We start from the raw sequence: 24720 nt of genomic DNA, 5'->3' as shown, positions 1-24720 counted from the left end.
CTAATTGCTCTATTTTAGAAACAAAATATTGATCAAGCAAGTCTAATATAATCGCAACCCAGTTTTTTCAGGCAGTAATCAGTCGTCTTAATATAAATAGTTTTTATTTTACAGCATTGTTCAGCTTGCCCAAAACATAAAGGCCTATTTCATTCTAGATTTGACAGTGTTAAACAGGTGGCACCCTCGTATATATTTTTACATTGGTTAAAATCATTTAACAACTTACACTATAATAGACTAAAACATTTGGAAATACAATACAATTGCACTATGTACTGTATAGGCTTGTACTTTGAAATAATTTGCATTCTTATAGATAAAGAACTAAGAAACTTAACCTCAAGTAAACTACTTAAGTTTATAATGCAAGATTGAAGCAAAATTGAAACATGTATAATCTCATTACAAGAAGCAACTAATCATTGGTTACTTTTACAACTGAATATTTTCAAGAGGATACAGTCGACTCAAGTTAGCTTAAAAGTTACCCAAAAAACCAGAAACACACTGCTCCGTGACAAGTATCTGAGGATAGCTTCAAAATGTATAAACTCTTTTTTTTTTTCTGTTGACATTCTAAATATATAAACATTTATCAGTATTACAAACATACCACCTGTGTGAAAAACAAGAGATGGCTTAACAGTATTACAAACTTTGAGAACTTGTACAAGTACTGTGTTTTCCATTACAATGACACAGCAAACTCAGAAAACATGAAAAATATCAACACGGCATGGAAAGCAAACATCACATTCCATGCTCGTAAAAGTTGTTCTCAGGTTTATGATTGTGTAAACTGAATTAACAACACCGCCATCATCTACAATCACACTAACCTTTGTCAGCTACATCGTTAAAAAATCGAAAGCAGGGATGATGTAGGTCGATAACAACTTTGATTGGCACATTATATCCATTTCATATATCATACAGCGCAAGTCTTCAGCGGAATCTCAGTTTACTGTTAATATCTTTGTGATGTTGAGCAACAACTCGCAACACATAAAAGTAATATGCAACCGACTTACTGCACTTTATCTCTTTGTAATATTTAAATTGCAATGAGGTTGGATGAAAGGATGCCAAGGTGAATTTACTTCATGGGAAAAAAAGGCGTAAAGCAAATAGTTATTTTTTTCGATTGCAGCTGCGGCTGCTGCACACATGAACAGACCTGTGCATGTGCAGCAGCTGAGAGGATCAGAGCTAATCAAAAGTGGCATGAAATGCACTTGAGCTATTGCAGTCCTCGGAGCCAGTTCGGTCTCTGGTTGTATCTTACACTCTGCGAATATATACACACATAGAATTGTGTTTTTTTTCCTTTCCATTTTGTTTCTCGTAGACCGCTTAACTGCGCTGCCACTATTAAAACCCCAGCTACATCCTTGATTAAGATTCTCGGTGTGCTTTATCAAAATTTGGCATGAGAGCTGACTAGTTTTGGCACTGTTCCCAGTTTAACATTTTGCAGAAAGACTTTGTGTGTGTGTGTGTGTGTGTGTGTGCGTGCTGACAGCCCTTCAGAAAAGCAAGCACTCATGGAGGATTCCTGCTGTTTTTCTACTTATAGTTTGGATTAACCCCTAACTGATAAAAGCAGAGTAATAAATGCAAGCAAGCAAATGAGAGAGCAAAAAAAAAAGAAAGGTTAAAAACTTGAAATGATAATAAAATCACGTTGTTGTAGAGTGTGTATATGTATATGTGTGTGTGTGTGTACATGTGTATGTGAAAATGCATGTGTGTGTGATGCACCAGTGTGCTGACAGCAACTTTGTCAGTGCCTGTTTTGCTCTCACAGTGTTGAGGAGCTGTGTGCGTAGTCTCTGAGGATGTTTGAGGTGTAGACTGAGCTCAGAGGGCTACTGAGCATCGACTCCATGACGGGGGAGTCGCTGATAGACTCCCCTGAACAAACAGAGTCTCTGAAGGGGGAGGGGGGCGACAGGGCTAGGGAATCCTCCAGAATTGGCTTGTTCTGTGTTAGATCCTCGCCTTCCCCGTCCTCCTCCCCCTCCCCCTCCTCCTTGGCATCATAAATATAGCTGTGTAACAGGTCCAGTTGCTCGTCCTCAGACCCCTCCTCTTCAAATGCCCCCGCTTTTGGGGCTGAAGGAAGCTGAGAGGGTGTCAAGCTCAAAGGCTCGTTGGCAGGGATTGCCTCCCTGGTGGTGTAGTCACTCATTGCGGGGGCATGGGAGCTGTGTGTGTCCACCACAGCCCCCTGCAAACGCTCTGTGGTGCAGCCCTTCAAGTGAGAGGGCAAATAAGAAGCCGGCTTATCTAAATCAGACTCCAGCCCTTGGATCTGTCCAGAGCAAGTCGGAGTCCAGAGGGGGCGCTGCGAATCGCCCTCATCATCCTCCTCCGCCAGGTTGTACAGAGGCTTAGCGCCACGTGGTTCTTGGGGGAGATGGGGGTCTGTGCCAAGGTTGCAGGTGGAGGGCTCACAACTGTGGGGGTCGGGGTTGTTAGTTAGGGGCCTGATGACCGCCGTCTGATTCAAGCCGGCTTCCTGTTTCCTCACATGCACAGACAGTCTGTGCCACACATTCCCCCCCCTCGGAGGGTGTCTTGCACCTGATTCAGACCATGACACAGACTTGCCATTAGAACTATGAACGAGATAAAGACCCAAGTTACTATCACAGGAAACCGGGAGGTGGTTGCAGAAAAACAACAGCAACATAACAGCAACATAACACAGCAGAGCAGCAGCATTTCAACATTTCTGATGCATGTTAAAATACTTTTTAACCACATAAACTGACATTGAGAGCTTTGCTGAGGGGTTCACGCGTGAGCTCTAAAGAGCATTACATTTATCGACTGTGGCACTTCACAAACAGAGTGATTCATAATGTGCTGCAGACAGCATTATGATCTTAAAATTGCTTCAGACATTGAGCTTACGGAGCGATCCATCTGATTTCTTCCTGTTTTTTTTTTTTTATATTTGTGTATCGTTAAAATGGGACGCATGCATTTGGAATAAGTTTTTCAGCGGGTGCCTGAGCTGGCCTGAAGACGACATAGAGTTTAGTGCAGAACGAGCTACGACTGGCTCTAATGTGATTAGTTGGGGAGGTGGGGAGGGGAGGGGCGTTCATGCTGAGAAAAGTTAAATGTGAGGTTAATTCAGGATAAACCCAAAGCAGCAGGGTGGCAGATCTCCTTTTTGGAGGGCTGCAGTGTCAAAAACATTTTATTTATTTATTTATTTATTTTTGCAACTCAGGAGTGAAAGTACAACAGAGGTGATTATTTTAATGCATCAGATACCTTAACCTACCACATAGGCTTTGTTGTTGAATGCAAACCAACCAGATTTGATAACACGCTACCGTTTTTCTTTATGTCACTCATTAAGATCAGGCTTAATTCAATGCAAATAACATGTACAGTAAGTTTCCACACAGCCTTTTATAATTCCACCTCTTTGTCGTGCTGCAAAAGGCCAAAGTGTGCAGAAAAATATGGGCTTCAGCTTTTTCTTATCTGGCTAGTAAGCATCCAAATTTCTCTCCTGGTTGTATATAATGATGAAATATGCCAGTTTGTCATTTGACAGTGCAGCTCTCCAGGAGACGAGTTGAATGACCCCCCCATGCCAAAACATTTGCCAGCCTCGACAATTTGCAGACAGTATGCTGCTCATTTTTAAAGTGTTAAAGGGTGAGAAGATTAGAAAGGCTGCATAACAAGGGTGAGAGACAACACGTAGACAAATTGGGATCACTCTCACACTCTGCCCCACTCCTTACTTTAGACACTTGTCCGTGTGTCACTGCTGTGGATCTCAAAAAAGTTATATGCAAGTCTTATATCTAGTCTAAATAAGAGAAATCTATACTTTAATGACATATTTGGATGGCCTGTTAGCTTTCAGTGACAGCTAAATGAACTGCCGTTTTTAGAGTTTCTTTTAAATTTAGCTCACTTTCACTGATGATCTTGCTTTCTCAGGGGGAGGGGGATGTGCCATATATAAATCAGCGTTTACTGCTTACTGTTTCTATATCAATGCATCAGTTTAGTTGTACATAGACTGAAGTATTCTGTAGTTAAAAACATCATGCTTAGACACTCAAATAGTCTTGTGATATCATTTAAAAAATGAGCACCTGCATAATACTTTCAAATAAGAGATAGATGTATTTAAATATGCCAAAAGATCGACTCGCTGCAACATTTGAGTGTTTAGGCATCTTATCGTTCCAGGAAACGACATCGAGATAAACAGCATAAAAGGTCACTCACTTAGCGTTGCCAGATCCAGGCTTCTTTCGGCGGAACATATTGAGGAAGCTGTTGCTTCCACATTGAGCTGACTTCCCGTCGCCAACGTGCATTCGCACCACATCAGATGTGGTGAAGGCGCTTCGGACGTTCCTCTCTGGTTTGGCAATGATAATGTACATCTTAGGTGTGAACATACACCCCAGTGCCACTGTTACACTCAGGCTTACAGAGAACGACGTGGTTATGATCTTGTAGTTTGAGCCAAAATAGATGGGCACAAAGGCCAACCAGATGATGCAGGTCGTGTACATTGTAAAGGCAATATATTTTGCCTCGTTAAAATTGGCTGGGACGTTCCGTGTCTTGAAGGCATAGTAAGTGCAGCTCATGATTAGCAGGCCGTTGTAACCCAGTGGTGCTACCATGCCTACATTGCTGGTGTTACAGATGAGGTAGACCTCACGTATGCTCGGGTAGGACTTGATAGGCTCAGGAGGCTCCAGGATAATGAGCGTAATCTCCAGAGTTAGCTGCACACTGATCAGCATAAAGGCTATGATCACCTGGGCCCAGGCGCTCATGAAACGTGGCTTCCTGGTGCAGATCTTCTTCTTGCTGCCTGCCAGAATACGGGCAATGCGATTAGTTTTGGTCACCAGAGCGGAGTAGCACATGGCAGATGAAAGGCCAACAAGGAGTCGCTGCAAGTAGCAGGAAGCCACAGTAGGACGGGCGATTAAAGTGAATGGACAGATGTAGCCCATGAAGATGCCTGCCAAGATGATATAACACAGTTCTCTGCTTGAGGACTTAACCACAGGCGTGTCACGGTACTGGATGAACACAAAGGTGACAAAGGAGGTGATCAGGATGCCCACGCAGGAGAAAACCACCGCGACTATGGATTCCACATCCGCCCAGTCAAGATACTTTAGAGGCAGTGGCTGGCAGCCTGGAAAGAGCAGAGGAGATGTTGGGTTACTCTTTTGTCAGTACTGTAGTACATTTTTGTGAATGAAAGGTACATTAAAACAGGTAAAAAAAAACCACTGAGCAGACAGTGGAGAGGTGGGAGAGAGGAAAGCAGCACAGCTTTTGGAGACAGGGAAGGGAAGTCAGGTGTGTAGCAGAGATCAGAGTCTTTCAGGATGGCCTAAAATTGCTCAGAAACACATTTGCATGTGTCATCATACACACCCCAAAGCTCCAGTTCTGTCAGATTTCTCTCGCTTTCATGTTATGTTATACGAGGGTACGTGTGCCAACTCTATCACTGGTTGTATACCTGTCATCCAACCTGCAGAGGAAGTTCATAAAGCTTAATGAAAGAAAACTGACACACACTTCCCCAGTTTAACACTCCATAAATTATATGCTGCTCCTAACAGCATTACAGTCACTACCTTTCACATGCAAGGCTATGCATGGAGAAACCCACTTCTGGTTTGCATTACTAACTCCCAAACTGTAAAAATTTAAAGCATAACCTAACTTCTTGCCTCAGGACTCAGGAGAGCTTGGATATTTCCAACACAAAATGTGAAAGGTGCTAATGTATCAGTTGTTACGCTTAGTACTATTTAAAAACCACTTCTGCAAAAGCACATTACAGCTCGCTCGAGGGCAAAGTGTCTGAAGGGCACTGCGGTGAACTGTTGCTTGTTTTCTTTCGACCACCCACCCAGCTTAGCTTACCCAGGCATCAGCCACACTGCATGCAAACAGACAAAAGGTGGCAAAGATGAAATGCATGTTATCTGCTTCTGTTCTTACACAATGCTCAAATCCCTCATTCCTCTAAAGCCTACAGTATGCTGTCATATCTAAGCTCTGGAAAAAAAAACCCTTTAAATAATTCGAAAGCAAAGCTCATTCTTCTGCTGTGCATATTCTCTGTGCAACTTCAAATTATAAAGAGAGAAACAAAGAACATAATAAAATGGTTCTAAATAATAAACACTTCTCGTTTTTTCCTGCCCTATATGAGCAAATGAGTGAACATATGGACAGTACAACCTCACTCTATGAATAGGATACCAACTCTCTCTATTAATATTCTCCAGATAGGGACATGTAATGAGAGTGAAGGGAGAATTTCTTCCTCGACAGACTGCTGAAATGTATCCCCAAGCCTCTCATGACTAATAGGATTTTACACCTGGGAACTGAGAGCTCCTCTCAACTCTATAAATCGCTGTCAAAACAACCACTAGGTCACAACAAGGCAATGAGCAAGGGGGGGTTGAGAAAGCTAAGAGAGCAAGGTCATAGGACCTGGTAATGGAAAGCATCAGCGAAAGGAGGTGTCAGGGTTTGACGTATGGACAGGTTTATACGGGGAGGATGATTTTTGACAGCACAAAATAGTCTAGTCAGTTTCATTGAGTAAAAGGTAGGTTAGCAAATACATGAGATGGGTGAAATGTGTGAGCTGGTTAAGCGGTAGAAAACGTCAGCTCAGAGTCTGGTTTTGTCTAACCTACCTGACAGGTCGTCATCAGGCCACCATCCCAGCTCACATGCCTTGCAGGTGAACTCATCCTGGACGTACTCATTGTCCTTGCACGTGGTGCAGATCCAACAGCAGCTCACCTCACCCTTCCTAATCACCTGCAGGCAGAGAGCCCAGACATAAACGATGAAGGGGGTCACAGACATCTTAGAAACCAGTCAAAACACTGATGAAACCACAGCAACAAGCACATCACACCCACAGCAACCTAAATAGGTAATCAGTATCAAGGGGATATGAAAGACGAGGATATGTTGGTGCAGATTTTCTTTTTTTTTTTTGTGAGCCCCAGACATACTGTTTATAAAACAAGGCCAGCTGCTTTTATATTCTGCTCCCAGGGAAGCTGTTACCAGCACTGTGATATGTAAAGCAGGGTGATAAGTGGGGCAGGAAACAAAGCAGATAGAGGGGAAAGCAGGAGCAGCCAGGGGAGAGGATGCACCCTCCCTCAGGGTGACTTAGTGTATAGCTAGACCAAAAAACAATCGGCCCCAGATGAAGCAAATCAGGACATTTCTTCAAACTGGGCTCAAAAGCAGTTTTACTGTCCTAAACTAGCCTCCTCTGTTTGTGATGTAATTTAGACCAATTAAATCTCAGAAGTAATTGTGAAAATTACAAAGACTCTTTTACTCAGGACCTTTTTCGATCATGTTAAATTAGAGAAAACATGTGCTTGTACATTCTTTTCTGCTTCATGAAAGCCTTTCATATAATATTTAATTAATGAAGCACGATCCCAAAATGTAGGACAGACTAACATACTGAAAGTTTGCTTGCCAGCTGAGAATGAGTTGGATGATTACCAAAGGGAACAAATGGGAAGGGTCAAGATTCATGCAAGAATGGTGCATCACGTCCAAGCGGTGACATAGTTACCAGTAAAAGAAAGTTATTTGAGAGCACAGGGGAAATACCATCTCTGTCCTAACTGACTGCACTCTCTGTGCTTATTTTTAGCGATGTGGATAAGGAATGGTGAGCCCATCTGCCACCAAACAGAATTTTTCGGAACAAGTTTTAAATGGATTGTTATAAAATATGTTCAGAAGGTTTCCCATGTGACGTATCCTAATGACTTTGGACATCCCTTGACTCCCCACCCGATATTTTTGGTCCAGGATGACACGTCCTAACAACTATTACATTAAAAATCATGTACACATTCATGTCCATCCCAGTGTTATTGTAATAACTTTTGAGTTATTTCTTAAAGCAAAAGTTTGTCATTTTTGAAAGTACTTGCTTCCTTGACAGTTAGATGAGAAGATCAATACAACATACCACCAGCAGTTGGCTAAAATGACTAGCTTGTCTGTGTCCCAAATGTATTATTATGTGTAATTTTGATATACAAGATTCATCTGTTTCCCCTAATTAGCCAGCTGTTGGCTGTAGCTTCATATTTATCGGTTTCCTCATCTAGTTATTGATTATTAAAGAAAGCAAGCAAGCGTGTTTCCTAAAATGTTGCAGTGACATTATTCCAATTAAATTCTAGCACCGATATCAGGTCGATATGACAACATTTCAACCGCCAGTAGCACATTTTAGCATACTAACATATCAGACAGTGACCATGATAGACATTATCTACTCCCTGCTGAGCATGGTAGCATTTTTCTCAAAGCCCACTTGAGTTTTAAGTACAGCTTCAGATAGATGCTAACTTGGGTGTAGACTAGTTTCGTAATGAGACTTTTTGCTACTATTTATTGCAATAAGAAATGAGCTACTTAAAGCAGTCAGTATTAAATTGGCTCTGCTGGTATTTACCTATAAAAACACTGGCACAGAGTTGGATTTGAGATAGTTTCGGACCATTTCCCCACAGTCACACAGCAATTTCTTCACTGTTAATGACTATTGATTTTGCAGACCTCAGGTTTTTTAGACTAAATGAACACTGGCACACTGGAGTTCATTTGCCTTAAGGAGGATTTGAATCCCTACCTTGATCTGTCCTTTGGAGCAGGGCTCACTGCAGACTGAGCGGACCATGTCGCTGCTGTTCAACCACAGCTTGTAGTCGTCGATGCTTAAGATGCCCTCGTGCCAGGAGCCCACATTTATGTAGTCATAGCGACCTTCAGCCATATCACTCACACTCTGTAGATTCATGATGTCATACCTGGATGGACAGAGGGAGAGACAGAGGACTTTAATGAACAAGTTTATCAAGAAAGGGGGGGGGGAAAGACGGAGGAGAAGTAACGATCAGAGAAAGAGTGAGAACGGGAGATATAAAGGAAGAAGGAGAGTGACATGTAATTTAATGATAACGACTCAGCAGCTTAGCAAACCTTTTTACTTATCCAAAGTAATTTATACAGCTTACAACCCTGTTAGTGTGACATCAAGAGCTCAAACCACTGCACACTCTGGCCTCATTTTTATATTGAACCGGGATGTGCTGCACCTGACCTCTAGTTGACAGAGGAATGACATGGCTGTGTTTTCTGACTGTCAAAAGCTGTCTGTTGGACTGCAGAGAGATGAAAGTGGCTGCCACAGCAGACAATCCACTGAATCTGTTCCAGTCCAAACTAATTACATCCTTTTGTGCTCGAGATTGGTGCACATGTGTGCGCACGTGCATGTGTGCTAATGAGCAGGAGAGTGTTGAAATTCAAAGATTATAACCGCTTTGATCATATGAAATCTCCTTTTCTCTTTTCCTACATTCTTACCACCCTCCACGTCCTCTTACCTTCCAGGGGTGTCTCCGTTTTCATCAAAATAAATATCCTCTCCCGAGACTCCTTTGAAGGATGTCTTTAGCAGGTAGTCCAACAGCTTGCTGCCATCGATAGGGTCCATTGCCTCACAGAGTCCCGTCTGGTCTGGGCATAACTCCTGGTGCATATCATGGAGGCCATGAGCCATGGCATAGATGGCATTGATGACAAAGCCCATTTTACTATCCTGAACATAGTTTTCATGCAGACTCTCATTCCCTGTCAGAGGAAGAAAAAAGAGGGAATCAAGGATGAACTCTTGAGTTACAATTGAAGAAACTGTCTTCTTTGTCTGGTGTTTTGTGCAGTCACACTGTAGGAATATAAGAATGTGTTTTCCACAATGCACAATGAAATTTGAACCAGACATGACGATCTTATTGCAAAACAGAACCCTATTTTGCAGCAAAATATATTAGCGTACAAGCAAATCACAACATGATGTCCATATGAAACAGATGTAGAGAACACTGCGGACGCCATGTTGCACTTCACTGTAAGCCATCTAAAGGCACTGTCAGATCGTAGTCAGTTTTGGGGGATGGGAAGTTTTAAATATTTTTTGCAGCCTTGTATCAAGATATTTCTTCCAATGTTTAAGACTGAATTGATATTTCTCTTTGCCTCCTGAGACAGTGCATTTAAAATGTTGATATTCATTGTCTTTGACATCAACATGCACATACAGTAGAAAAGAAAAAGGTGTGATCGCAACACAGCAACATATTTTTTAGGTGTTTCTGCAATTTAGGGTGAACAGTGTGTGGTGGGTGAGCCATTCCTTTGTGCAATTTTTCAAAATGTAGGGCCATATTCTTTTTATTCCTCATACAATATAAACAAAGCCCAGTGCTTCGCATTACAGTTTGACTGATGCAATCCTCACATGCTGCCGGGATCTCACCATTTGCCTAAATTGCAGTTTAAGACATTACGGACAGTGTTGTGTTGAAGAAGACATCAGTCAAACTCCTGTCTTGAATGCTTACAAAGTGCAGGTGCAATTCTGATCCAAGTCATCACCATAGTAGTGGCTAGAAAAATGCACTTACCACCTTGAAGGTCTTTGGAATAAAAGAAGTATATCAAAGTGTGATACAGAGAAAGTAAAAGAGCAACTATGACTACTGCTCTGAGATAACAGTCATCACAAACCACTAATTGCTTTTTTTCATAATTTCATTAAAGGCATGCTGAGCAATTCACTTTAATGTCATTTTGATTGCAGTGTTCATTTGATTACTTTTTATTTTTGAGTCATTTTGAATTGTGGTTCTAAATGCTGTTATCAAATCAAGAATACAATTTACCATGATCACCTTTTGAGAGCAAAGGGAGAGAATGTTTGGGGAGGAAAACAGAAAAAGTTTTTGTTATTATTCATGAGTTTTGCACTCAAGTTCAACCCTACTCTCACTGACAGTAAGATGAAAGGATGATCCATTAGAGCAATACATGAGAGATAAAACTGTTTGCCTATGGATTTCTCTCCTTTTTAGAAACAATAAAAATGTATCTTTAGTCACCCACCAGAGCAGACTTTCTTGTAGTTCTTGTTCTCCTGTGGGTGGCCCGCTAAGCGGCACTGGAAACGATACTGCCAGAACTCAGAGAACCAGGGGTTCCTGGTGTTGGTGTCCAGACGCAGTTTCAGGTAGTAGTCATCGAAGGTCTTGACCACCTCTGATTGCAGCTTCATGGTTATTCCTCCCTCTGCTTCCTGCTCGTAACCTTCTACAACCTCGTAACGGTCGGCCCATCCATCACTGCAGGAGCATAAGAGAAGTAGTAATTTAATATAAAGATCGCAGGGGGAAGATCATGAAAAAGATTTCACAACATAAACAAAACAGGTGCCACTAATGCAGATTTACTTTGACTTTAATCATTTATGATTTTCAGTCTTTACCAAGAGTGATAGAACTGAACTGGCTAAGTTGTGTTGGACGAGTTGAACTTTATGTACTTTTATCCCGACCACAGTGGTTTGGATGAATCGGCATCCTGTGAGAAACTACTAGCACCTACAGCATGAGCTATGATTTATTTCTGTTTAAACGAAAAAAACAATAGCGGCAGTGAAAGAGGTGAATGGAAATTTCACTAGCATCATTTATATTGTACTCCAGAGTATTTTTTCATTGAAAGAAGATCACAGCACTAAAGGCTTGTTTTCGCTTTAAGAATCAGCAAGAGTTTGACTACATTAAATGGTTAGTTGATCTGATTGATTGAACTTCTGGCACAGTGAGGCTAAGTGACCCAGAATCTTTAAACTCAACAACTCAAATCCCAAAATGAATTATAGAGGACATATAGCATGAACAGAACCACACAAATGCTTTTTGCAACATTGTTCAGGTGGAGGCTAATAGGAAAGTTCCTATCAAACAACAGCAAACAGAATAACAGAACGTTTCAGTGCCTGAAGCCCAAACTCTTGGTCATGTGTCGTTTTCATTTAAATAATGAGCTTCCACTCCAATTATAGGTAGACTATAACCTCTACTTTTGCACGATCTTAAATTAGCGTGGCAGCACTCTGGAGGCTTATCTCAAGTCCACTGCAGCAATCCTCAATTTAAGAGGATGGAAATTTCAACAATAGTGCCTCAACCGTAATTGTAGGCTTTACACAATCCCTTCAGCTCGCTTTTTTGTTTGCTTATGTAACCCTCTGTGCAAGAATGTCTACCCTACCAAGCTAATTTGGACACACACAGCTGGCCAGTGGGCTCTAAGAGAAAAAGTCAGTGAGTGGAACTCTGAAAAACAAATTAACAGATAAACAGCACCTCTCTGAGGTGAGCTCTTTCTCAAAATCCAAAACATTGTGGGTTCACTGCTGTGTTTTATCTGTATCTTTAATCGCGGCTCTGGGGTACTGCTCTGAAATACCTGTGGTATTGACAGCTACACGCCAATTAGGTGTGACTCACTGTGGAACCAATTACCTAGCACACATGGGATGTTCCGGGTGATGGATAAGGACTGTGTGTTCGTGTGCAGGTCAAATTTTCCGACCTTTATGTCCACAATTACTGTCAGTCAAGAAAAAGGAAACATTCAACAAAATCTGTGAGAATGTAAGGTAGAAACTATAAAACCAATGTGATTAAGCTCGTATATTCCTTCTCACTCTCAAAGAATTAAATTAAATTATCCTGCTGAACCCTGACATCTGTCTCTTTGAGCAATCACATGTCTAAAAGGTAAGCATACTGTCCACTCAAAAATATACTGTAATCAACTTATAGACAGTATCAAAGACCACATACACACTGGGAGGCAGAATTAGTATGGCAATACCAAAACCAACAATGCATAAGTCCATCCTGCTTCTACTTCCTGATTATTGTGTCTGTGGATGGAAATCTTTGAAATTATTCATTTCCCAAAACAGCTCTGCACTATATGTCTAGCATTTGCTAGGGACTACTTTCAACCATGGATGAATACACATTTGATGCACTAAGGGTGTCAGAATGATGCATGTGGGATTAAAAACTACAGAAAGAATATGTCAACTAGCTGGGCTTTTGCATCAGTGGACAGCAATGGACACCTATTTCACAGAGGTTAACTTATATCCAGCTTTGGCTACACAGGTAGTAGGATCAGTTCATCATTAGTTCTAGTATTTTCATAGAATCTGACAGGAATAAATATATAAAATAAATAAATATTTGAGCTTTGAGGTCAGTGTTTCCATAGGCTGTTCATTTATTTACATACTATAGGCTGTCATGTTCTGGAAGGAAACTTCCACAACTTGCAGCACTTCGTTCCACTACTGCAACCAATGCAAATTCAGAAATCGCGTTCTTTGATGGAGATTTGGCTTCTCTTTTCTTTCTTAAATTTGACCTCTTCTTTCATAGTTCCCTCAATCAGAGCCAGCTCTGCACAAATGCATAGGAAACATAATCTGCAGGGTTTATATTAAAGTATCAGTATAATATAATAAATGTGTAAAGTTGACAAAGATGTGTTTATTGTAATTTATAAATGTGTAAAGTTGACAAAGATGTGTTTATTGTAATTTATGTTGAAAAGTTTTTTTTAAATGACTGGAGATAAATGGTGTTTACTCCTCCTGTCTACAACAAAGACAGGAACAATGTTTGGTAAGCGAGAGGACGAAATTACAGCAGTATGGACTAGAAAACAGCATTATCTATGTCTTCTTCTGTGGGTTGAAAAATAAACATGTTTGCTGTGTTTTTGGTGTATATCTGAAAAAAAAAATAAACTGAGTCATCATCCTAATTGAGTTAGGAGTCAGAAACACGTGAAGTTTATTAGGCCTGGTCACATTTCCTTCATTCACTCCAAGTGAATACTGTCTCTGTCTGTCCCTTTCTCTGTTAGTGCATGTAGTACAGACGGAGACACAACACACAAACATCCTCTTATAAGTTGGTGTACATGCATGTCTCAAGTATTCATCATAAACAGACATTACCTGACAGGATAACTGCATTTAATACAGTTCAGTACAAGTCAGTATTTAACATATTTGTTCTAACAAATCAGGGAAAAACAGATTGGTTTTTAGATAAAGAGAGAGAGAAGTGGAAGTGCTGTTCAGCCGCATGAATAATGCACAAGGCACTGAAGACATGCTTGACTGTTTCTCACAGTGAAGTTTGTGATGAAGTAAAATGACATTCTCTCTTCTCGCTCTCCTCTCTCAGGATCGTGCTGTCTGGCAGAACTCCAAACAGCTCATAACTCAAAACTCTCGGGCCATGAGAGGGACGTCTAAAGGGACGAAATCTGATTTAATGTCACCTCAATGTTCTGCGGCTTCACGCTGCTTATTGGAAGACCCATTATTACATATCCTGTGTCAGATCTACCAAAGGAACACCTGTTTAAGAAGATTAAGGAGGCGCAGCGTATGTTACTAGTTTTGTAGTTGTTGCAAGATGGACAAGACAGTAAGTCTGATCTAAAAAAAAAAAAGCATATCTCATGATTACAGTTTTAAAATCATTCCTTAATATATTTTTAAGTACTTCCAAAGTATGGAAAAATGTAATCTATTTTTTCAAGACAGCAAAAACTAAGGAAAAAACTATCTAAAGAACTAAAAGAAAAGATTGTTGCCATGGTTATTAAGCTGTTGGAAGAACTGAACCATGGTATCCTAAGTACACTAAGTAAGTAAATTATCTACATGTATGTACACTTAACCACGGTTTACAAAGCAAAATCTGTAGAAATGATTAAATCAAACATATGTGAGAATTGTTAATAAATAAAATCAAAACCAGGGCGAGGGGGTATCAATAAAATGTCTCAGAGAAAAAGCAGGTTTTAAACACTGTGCTTGGGAAGAAACCGTTTGATAACTTGGAATCTAGCGGCCCGTTTCATCAAAAGTTTCAACATGCAAGCTGCCATTTAACCAGATGGCCATCAGACCATTTCATTACTGTGTTGCTTTGCCACATTTACCACCCAACAGGCAAGAGCCTGTTAAGACTTGCAAATGTCATCATTTGAAGAACTGCAACCAAACAGCCAGTTTTTGCAAAATCGGTTTTACGAAACATTAACCAGGACTGTAAAAGTGCGACAAACATGGGTGTGGTACTTTGAACACAACAAGGAGCCAGGATCTGAGAGGCCCAGTGGACCTACAGTATATATGATCAACTAACAACCAACTTACTTACATAAGATTTTGAATTCAATCCTAAATTTGACAGGAGGCCAGTATATCAAAGTAAGACAGTAGGTTCAATCTTGGTGGACTCTAAAACACTCATTTATTTAGAGTTAAATGACATGAAAGTCAGACATGCAAATGCATCATGCACATCCAAGGGCAAGGGCACAGTTAAAAATTAACAAACAAAATATGTATTTGGAGCAGAGTGGAAGAAAAAAGTAAACCCCACAAGATGAGCTCATCATGACAGTATAGAGTAAATCTAATTTCCCTTTTACCTTCAACTTCCCAAATACATTTAACAAATCATTTATTTAGCAGCATGCTATTACTTTAGTGCCATATGTTTAATAATGGGATGTGTGTATTTTAAAGATTTACTAGGACTTGACGATGTGCGGCATTGTTTAGAGGAGCGCAGCAGGCCAACAGCTGGATAATTTATAGAGTAGTATACAACGAATAGACTGAGAGCTCCCTCGACTCTCCTGGATGATCTAGTTCCAGTTTGATAGCACATTTGTATATTTATGAAGCCATGAATTAATTGGCAGGGCAGAGATTTAATCACATACGCTGTTTCCCCTGGAGGATGAATGGGAAGAGTTACTTTAAAAAGAGGAAGGGGAGTCAAGAGTTTCCTAATTGCTCTATGCGAGTGTTAAAATAAAAGTTCAGGTAGTTAATGGAAAAACTTTGAATCCGTCTGTCATTCACAGACCACTAGAACGTCAACAGGTTTAATTAAGAGAATTACATGATTTAAGTTTTTGATCACACACATCACTGTTGAAATATGTTCTCAAGTCATACATACAAGTAACCGTAACTGTTAACAGGAATACATGCTTATGTATTAAAAGTGAAAGATTGATTAAATCTTTACGGTTCCAGGCAAAAAAAATACTACATATTACATATTTATCTGACTCCTAAAGTATCATTAGCTTACAGTATATATTTGAATAAAATAATAATAATTCAAGATAACATGAGCTAATTAAAAAATGTAATATTTGATGTGAATAATTCTTAATAATTAAAGTAACTTTATAAAATAATAATTAAAGGATTTAATGTTACAAAATGGATTTTGTGAGAAATCTGAAGGTGTCAAACATGGCAGCTGATTCCTAAACAGTAGTCCAACTAACCAGTGAAATCTGTGAAGTTTTTGGTGTAACTGGCAGCAACTGCTGGCTTACAAAGCCAGAAAATGAAAGAGGAGACAACAACAAGTGCAACTACAAACCTTCACACGAGCAGTTTTACTCAAGTCAATGCTGATTTCAGCTGGGTCAAGGGTTAAGAGATGGAGTTGTGAATAGTTGACAAAAGCGGCATGGGACTCAACTAAACTTTCATGCACATACGTGGAACGATTGGACCGCCATGACAGCACAAAATGAGGAGTTACAACCAAACATGAAGCTTATTTTGATATGTTTACACCAATCGGTTCATGAATAACCTTTACTAACACAATGAGCAGGGGTTATTTCTACCACTCTATATTTTAGTGGCTAGTTTGCGTCAGGAAGATGGACACCCAGCTAGTGAACATTTCCCTCAGAAATGTAGTGAAGTAGGGAAGAATTAAAAATATACATGCAATTAAAACAGTGCACTAAATTACAGCAGGTACATAAATGTATTTTATTTTCCACCACTGCACTCTTTAACATCATAAAACAGGCGCTCTAAGGGGTACTTCTTGTTTTCATATTTTACATTTATCTCTATGATGATCTCACGACATAATTAATTCCAAAATGCTCTGGCAGTGGGAGAAATGTTCATACAGGGACTACTCTCTTCACCTGAACGGTAATGCTCCAAAAATCTCCCTGCCTTTCCCCCCCTCTCGCCCCGCTCTGCCATACTCATTTCTCATATTTCTGTGACTCCGTGGAGTTAAAACAGAAGTGGCAGTGGTGGCTTGTTAGCTAGCTGGCAGCAGCAGCAGGACTCTCTTGAGGTGACACAGAGGACCCTGGGTGAGCCGGGGAGCCTTTAAAAGCCCATCCAAGCTGCTTTTACTTATTTATCATGCCCCAGTTTGTGTTGGAAGATCAGTCTCCTCTACACTGACAGGGAATACTGCAGGGAGAAAATCCTTTTTGGTTTTTTACTACCAAGGGACTTCAATTCACTACTAAACCCCATGACAAAATCTCTGAATCCAGTACCAGCATTAGCAGTGACTGATGGATGACAAGATCTTATTATCAGTTGGTCAATTTAATATAAAACTAATAAACTAATATAAGTTTTATTGGTCCGACTTCTATTTGAACCGTTGACAAATATGACCTCCAAATAAGCAACTGATTTAGTCCATAAAATATTAGAAAATAATGAGCATGTAGTGAAAATTAAAAGAAGTGGTAGTCTACACGCTGAATTTTGAAGATTTTGTCCAACGAGGTCTTTGTCAAGACATGTACAGGCAAAAAAAAATGAGAGTTCCACAAACAATGGTAAGACTGAATGATAAAATGTGTAAATGTTGTAATTGTACATGAGAAGGAACAAATCCAAAAGTAGCTGGGGTTTTGGTTCCAGAGGGAGATATATCAGGTTAGTAGGTCTGCGTATATTTGCCTCCTGAAGACCTTCTAGGTCTAAACTATGCATCATTATGTTTTTGGGAGCTTGCAAATTTCAGTGTGCAGAGTTGCTCTCTTTTTCCCTTTATACCCTGCTTTACCCATCAAGGGTTCACTGCACATCACTGGTGTAGTGGTGTCCGGAGAAGTGGGGATGCTCTTATTTCATGCCCTAATTTTTCTCAAAGCGGTCAGTCCAGCAAAGGACATGCCCCCTGTGTTACAAACAGTGACACATAAGACTACTCTTGCATATTTAGCTCACCCAATTGGGCCAGTAGGATTTGCACAATGTCACTTAACTTCTGCTGCATGGCTTCGGGGAGTAAGGATCATTGTGAAATCAACATTAACCACAGAAGGGGTGCAGATTGTGCTTTCTTTGATTCCTTACTCCATCCACTCATGAAAATTAGGCAACTGTGTCACAGATTCGCCATTCTTGGAATTCTATACCCTGCACTACACCAATGACTTTCATGTCACATTATATAGTATATCTAAGAAAACAATATGATGTCTTCAAATTGCTTGTTGTCCAAGGTCTAGTCAGTTTACAATGATATAAAACAGAAAGCAAGAAACGCTCTACAATGTAGAGGCTGCAAACACAGAATGATTGGTATGTTTGACTGAAATGATTCATTACTCATCAAAATTACTGATCAATTTTCCTTCAATTGTCCTAATAATAGTTTTAGAACCATTCCGTCGCTGCAGATTCTGACTCATTTGTGGTGTTTTGACTGCCTGTGCGGCTTCATTCACTATTCTCTTTGTGTATACATGTTATATCCGTACACTTTGCTCAATTGTTAGCTGTCTGCGGAAGAAAGCATTTCAGCTTCCGCGAATCAGGATGTGACAACTATGTCCAGATGCAAAGCCAGTGTGCTATTTTTTGATCACTCCAATGTCATTCAACCATCCCCTCGCACAAGGGAACACAAGGCATCAATTGGAAAGAGAGAGATGTCCTTGACAATGTGTGGCTGCTTTCAATTAACATCAGAGGCGTGTTATGCATATTCAGAGGCAGCTCATTGTGCCCTGATGCTCAGTAGAAGACAAACAGATGCAGCCATGAATCCTGACTGAATCCTGACTTGAATGTACTTTGCACATGTGTGCACGAGTAACACAAGCAGGGCTCTATTACTGAATGAAGTAGACAGTGTGTCTTTATCTTATAATTACAATCTTTGTTGCTGTTGTTGTTGGAAGGAATTTTTCAGATGTCAGCCGTATTTTCCGAGACGGGACTATTGTGTTCGAAACCCTGCTGACAGACGACAGATCTGAACAGCAGATCTGCAGTGAGATGATCGCACCAACTCTGTCATGAGCCCAAACAAAATCTCCATGGTGACTGTTACACAAGCAGCGCGCAAGTCTTTTATTCCAGCGGTACAGTAAATCCTGTTCTGCCAACAAAAATTATATTGAGCTTTCTTCCTTTTTCTTCCTGCCCCAGTAAACTCTTGTTAAACTTGCACGTAGATTGCTTTAGTGCAGAGGGTCAAAAGGACAGAATTATGTCACACAGAGAGAATAACATAAAGACAGAAGCTCTGTGCTCGACATTATTTCTCAGCTGCTTTTTGTCTCAATCCAAGCCCACCCTTCATTATCCTAAATCCTTATACAGTATTCATAGCTAATGTACCTGTCGCTATTGTTCTCTAACTGAAAGGCTTGCAAAGAAAGATGTTTCTGGAGTGTGAGCCTACAGAAGCATGAGGGTGCAGCGAGTTATCGGTCATGGAGGATTATGCCACACACATCTCATGGAGGATTGTAGATTTTAGGCTAAACACAGTCCTGTAGCATGTAAAGCAAGAATCATCACTTGTCGTTTGCAGCAGTGCTTAATTCATCTTTAAAATATCCAACAAGTCACAAAGTGGAAATCATTTTCTGCAGCCTTAAATTTCCTTGATCTTGTTATCCAAACATATTTCATAAATCTGAATATATTTTCTAACATTTGATTCAGAAGAATTTATAAAGTACGGATTACGCCAAAGCCCTAAAAACAAAAATTCAGCCTTAACCCTTTGTACATCTACAATTCTGGATGAGAAAGATACTAATTTATTTTGGCGATGCTGCCAGTGCTGTTGCCAGAGATGAGGTCTCTTTTTGCTCATGCCCCGCTATTTGCCAAATTACTCGTGAGAAGAAGTCAATAGGCAGAATTCCACATCCTCCGCACTCTCCTTCCTGGAGATGGGTAGGAGATGAAAGCCTTAGAGATGACGGGAAAAAAGGCAGCTAAATGTGTCGCGCCACAACTCCCCTCTCTCTCTATCTCCATCTCTCTCTCTCTCTCTCTCTCTCTCTGTTGCCCTAAACGTTTCATTTATTCAAGCTCAGAGCAAAGCCAGAGTCGCCTTGTTGCAGAAAATCAAATAGGACAGCCAAATGCAGAAATGCATGTGACACACACAATATGGGTTCACAGCTTTCTTTGCACCTCAGCGCAGTCTCAAAAGACACAGTCATACACCGCTAATGACTTCTGCAAAGCCATTACAGAGGCAGAACATCAACATTCCTGTTTCAGTGTCCATTTTGTCAGGATAACAAATAATGATAATAAAAAAACAAAAAACAAGTATCAAGCATTCAAAATGGGACTCAGACCAAAAGTGGTGTGTGTAAGACAGGGGCAGAAATGAGCGTTACATGTGGAAAAGCAGCTTATGCAAATGATGTTTAGTAATAACAGCATTCAAGCAGCATTAGAGGGAGAGAGAAAACGAATGCTGCTAATTGCAAGAGAGCAAGCAGGCGGGCAAATGGGTAGGTGGGTTCACTCCGTGCTGCCATTCAGAAACTAGGCTTGGTGCTGGGAAACAGGCAGAGAGGGAATGAAAACAAAAGACACCGTACAGTAGATGCATATCTAGCTGTCAAAGCTGCAAAAGCGATTTCATGGCAATCTCTTTATGCTGTATAAGTGAGCAGATAGATATTCAACCAGGATTCAGAGATTTGCCGTAATACTGCAAGTTTAACTGCAAGAGAACGGTGAATGATCAGTGTTTGCTCAGGGAAACCTCAGTTAAAATCACACACTCAATGTCAGATATTTTCTACGCACATCTGTCGGTTCACAGACATATATTTAAAACTGACCATTTAAAAATCCAGTTTATGAATAATTAAAACCGCTCTTTGAAAAATATCTAACATGCCTCTCTTGACTGCAGCAGTAAGAGTGTGTGTTGCACTTTTCTTTTTTCTTGAGTTGGCATGACCTTAAGGGCGTGAAAGAATTTGAGAACACTTTCCTGTGGCATTTTTTGCAGAAAATTGTCCTTTCAATCTTCCTTCAAACAGCCACAATTTACAAATCTAAAAAGAATGGTAAATTTTAGTATTGCATGCAGTTGGATTTGGTGTACTTCACAGCGCAAATGTCAAGGAAGTCACTTTTTCAGGTGTATTGATAAAAGGTGTCTGTGCGACCGTCGATTATTTTATAGCTCAACAGGCAAAGAATACAGTTCTTTGCTTGTCTCTCTTGTTTTATTTCAAAACCAACTGACTGACTAACTCCTCATTGTTAAAACATGAATGTGCGCACTGAGGCAGACGGATGACTCACTTTTATGAAGTGCGCCCGATGCTAAACTTTTCCTGTTGCAGTGATTTTTTTTATTTATTTATCTCTGTTTAATCAATGTAGTACACATTAAACTGTTGGCAAATCATGAGGGAGAGATCTTGTTCTTAAATTAGAAACCACTATACTCCAGATTTCCATTTGTGATCATTGTGCCATTTTGCATTTCATTTGCATCAGGTAGATGTGTGCTAGGTACATTGGTACATTTGTAATTGGTTGTACAGTCGGTTATAAAATGCAAATATATCGATTTTACAAGTATGTTTCTTAAGTATATTGAAATATCTCGCAGACTTTCAAGGTGTCTGGGTTGCTTGTGTATTTTTTTGAAATCTTTTATATAGGTCTCGACAAACATAATCTATAAATGGAGCAGCAACTGCTTCAGCAAAAAGACACATCGCCTGTATGCACTGGTCAAAGCTGGCTCAGAGCAACATGGCTGTAGTGGATCTGCAATAATATGGGCAGCCATCTCTTGAGAGTCATTGTGTGTATTGCTCTCTGCGGTTAAATAACAGGCAAGGAATCAGTAGCCATTTCACAGCATCGAGTGCACTCTACTGTATGTAGCACACAGTGTTCCCTCATGTTCTCTCACAGTGATAAATAAATTCAAGAGTGGTTTTATCAACGCTAAGATGAAGTCAAATCACTTTCCTCCCTCCATCCCAAATCACTTCAGTCGTGTGGCTGTATTCATGATGCGTATAACATCTGTGGCTGTTGCTTGCTCTCTGATGGACATTAAAATGATTCCTCCCTATGGCGAGACTGATTTCTGAGTCTCAGTGAAAACAAGCCATGCCAACTTCAAACAGGCTTTGAGAAAAAGCGTTGAAGCTTGATGCGCTAATTCATTTTGACAAGGTCTGTTTGTCAAGGAGCTGTCATATGCTGAAAGGTAAAGCTACATTTCTTTTCAAAAATGCTCTGTGGAAGCACATCGTCTAGATTAACCCTGATGTTACTTTGCAAGCTTACTCTACAAGAAGCTCCCACTATCACATGCAATACAAACAGATTATTTAATTTTGAGACCATCTTTTACGAGATTATCAAATTGTTTTATGCAACAAGTCCTCCAAACTAGACGGGTGACATTATTTGTCAGTACAAATATGTATATGATTACATATAACCTTTTTCTGATCTGCCACCACTATGGTTAGCATTTGGTTAGGTTTAAGTTGATTTTTTTAGGCCACTTGAGGGCAGCTTTAAACATGACACTGACATATTTATTTACATACTTTATATGCTGTGTATGTATATATTATATATATTATATATCTATATATATAATATAGAATAGTATACTAGTATATTATGAATATATATATAAATATATACTATAGATATATATAATCATCTGATATATATACTATATATATATATATATATATATATATATATATATAGTATAGAATAGATATATCATATATATATATATATTAATATATATATATATATATATATATATATTATATATATATATATATATGATATATATATATATATAGATATATATATTATATATGATTATCTATATATATATAGATCTATATATAGTATATATATATACTATATATATAGTATATTATATATATAGATATATTATATGGACTATTTACACATCCAGCTGAGACAGAGCATGCATTCGAAGTTGTGTCCAATATTCTCTCACTGTTCGACCATCTCCAGAGTGAAATATCTGGCTCTTTAGACAACAAATGAGGTTGGTTCATTATCCTCATTCAGCCTTTGACATTACACATGGTGGGTATTTTATCCAGTGTTAAAAAGTCCAACAAGGCGTCAAAGCCACATCTCATCTATCCATCCCAAACTCATCCATATGAGTGAGTTGTGGCACTAATAACAACAGCTTCTACTGTACCTCAGTTCTTTGTGTGGTTAACATAAACACAGATTATATTAGGCATTAGACAATTATGTCATTTTTCATGTGAGGACAGTCCCATTTTATGAGCAAGTCAACTTATTTGAAAATTTAACAACCACAAACCTTTTACTGATCAGTGAGAATAAACTGACACAGTCTATTCCCAACCACCTTGCTTTGTTTCTATTTCTGTCTCTATCTTTCTTTTTTCTTTCTCCGGGTTACAACGTAATCTGTGGACAGACCAGCACGACTCCGCTGCCAAAGTCTAGTCCTTTCTATCCTATCCTATCCTATCCTATCCTATCCTATCCTATCCTATCCTATCCCGTCCTATCCTATCCTTAACCAACCTACCGCAGACTTGACTGACTCTCCTAATCTGCTCTTCAAGCTTTTTCCAGTTTCCAGCTCCGTCATATAGAAACATTTCTTATATCAGTTCTATCAATACATTTCCTGCTTCATACTGTCGAAGCAGAATGTGTTTCTCATCTCATAGAATTCATCTGAAATGTACTTGAACAAAACAGGAACACGGACATCAGTGTCCTCTTGATTGGAATGAAGTGGATAATCTTACATTAGGAATGTGTCTGTATTTTAGCGTGGAATAAAAATTGTCTATTTGTACGTGTGTGCGTGTGCAGCCGCAGAGTAATGGAGGCATCTGATTGGAAAAATTATGACTGACATCACACGAGAAAGGCAAGAGATCCTCTGACTGACAACAGCAGAGCAGAGTGGGTGTAAAGTGATGCAGAGTACAGTCTGCGGGTCAGGAACAAAGTGGGTCGAGCACACTGCCATACCTGGCCCTTGTCTGAAGAGCAGGCTGGCTGAGCGGCAAAAACAAAAGCACTTTGATTCAAAACTCTTTGCATGTCTACTTTTTGTAGCCACTTCGGTATAGAGTTTTTGCCTGCCACTGTGTTATTCTATGATTATCTACACATATGAGATGTGGTAGAAAAGAACAAATGCTACCAAATCCTATGTTGCTGTGCCAAGTGCAATAAAATAGGGAGATGTGTTAAGTCAATGAGATATTAAATATTAGATATTAATAGCTGTCTTGCTGTGTCATTGATTTAAATGGAACATGCCACAGACACCTTGTTATCTTTACAAATTAAACTGACTATGATGAGGTAGAGCTATAATTAACGCACTAATATCCTCAAATGTAATATTGCAGCACTGCTGGTTGGCTGTGATGAGTGCCGATGCACTTTGTTGTGGAGCTTTGACATTTAAATTATTCTGATGATTGGCCTGACGAGAATGCAATAATTGAAAGTTTAATTTTCTAAATGAAATTATTTTTTAAAAGCAACAGTGCCTGTCTGATTATGAAGAAATGTATGCCGTGTGTCTAATTCTAGCA

General features: G+C 39.6%; 1 protein-coding gene across 3 annotated transcripts in view; it reads right to left on the bottom strand.

Annotated features, from left to right (window-relative positions):
• Positions 1-63: 63 nt before the first annotated feature.
• The window catches only part of grm1a (glutamate receptor, metabotropic 1a), a 32355-nt gene continuing 7698 nt past the window's right edge, over positions 64-24720 (bottom strand). The window contains exons 4-10 of one of the 3 annotated variants that reach the window (XM_027284601.1): positions 11035-11270; positions 10815-10823; positions 9477-9723; positions 8720-8897; positions 6735-6861; positions 4270-5203; positions 64-2624 (exon numbers count right to left, since the gene is read on the bottom strand). In XM_027284601.1, the coding sequence (XP_027140402.1) occupies positions 1805-2624; positions 4270-5203; positions 6735-6861; positions 8720-8897; positions 9477-9723; positions 10815-10823; positions 11035-11270 (2551 nt within the window). In that variant the 3' untranslated portion in view covers positions 64-1804. The remainder of the gene's footprint in view (positions 2625-4269; positions 5204-6734; positions 6862-8719; positions 8898-9476; positions 9724-10814; positions 10824-11034; positions 11271-24720) is intronic. The other 2 variants (XM_027284603.1, XM_027284602.1) reach the window with 2 other exon arrangements.

The sequence above is a fragment of the Larimichthys crocea genome, chromosome XI (genome assembly GCF_000972845.2).
Source record: "Larimichthys crocea isolate SSNF chromosome XI, L_crocea_2.0, whole genome shotgun sequence".
Taxonomy (NCBI): Eukaryota; Metazoa; Chordata; class Actinopteri; family Sciaenidae; genus Larimichthys; species Larimichthys crocea.
This window is presented reverse-complemented; position numbering and strand designations above follow the sequence as displayed.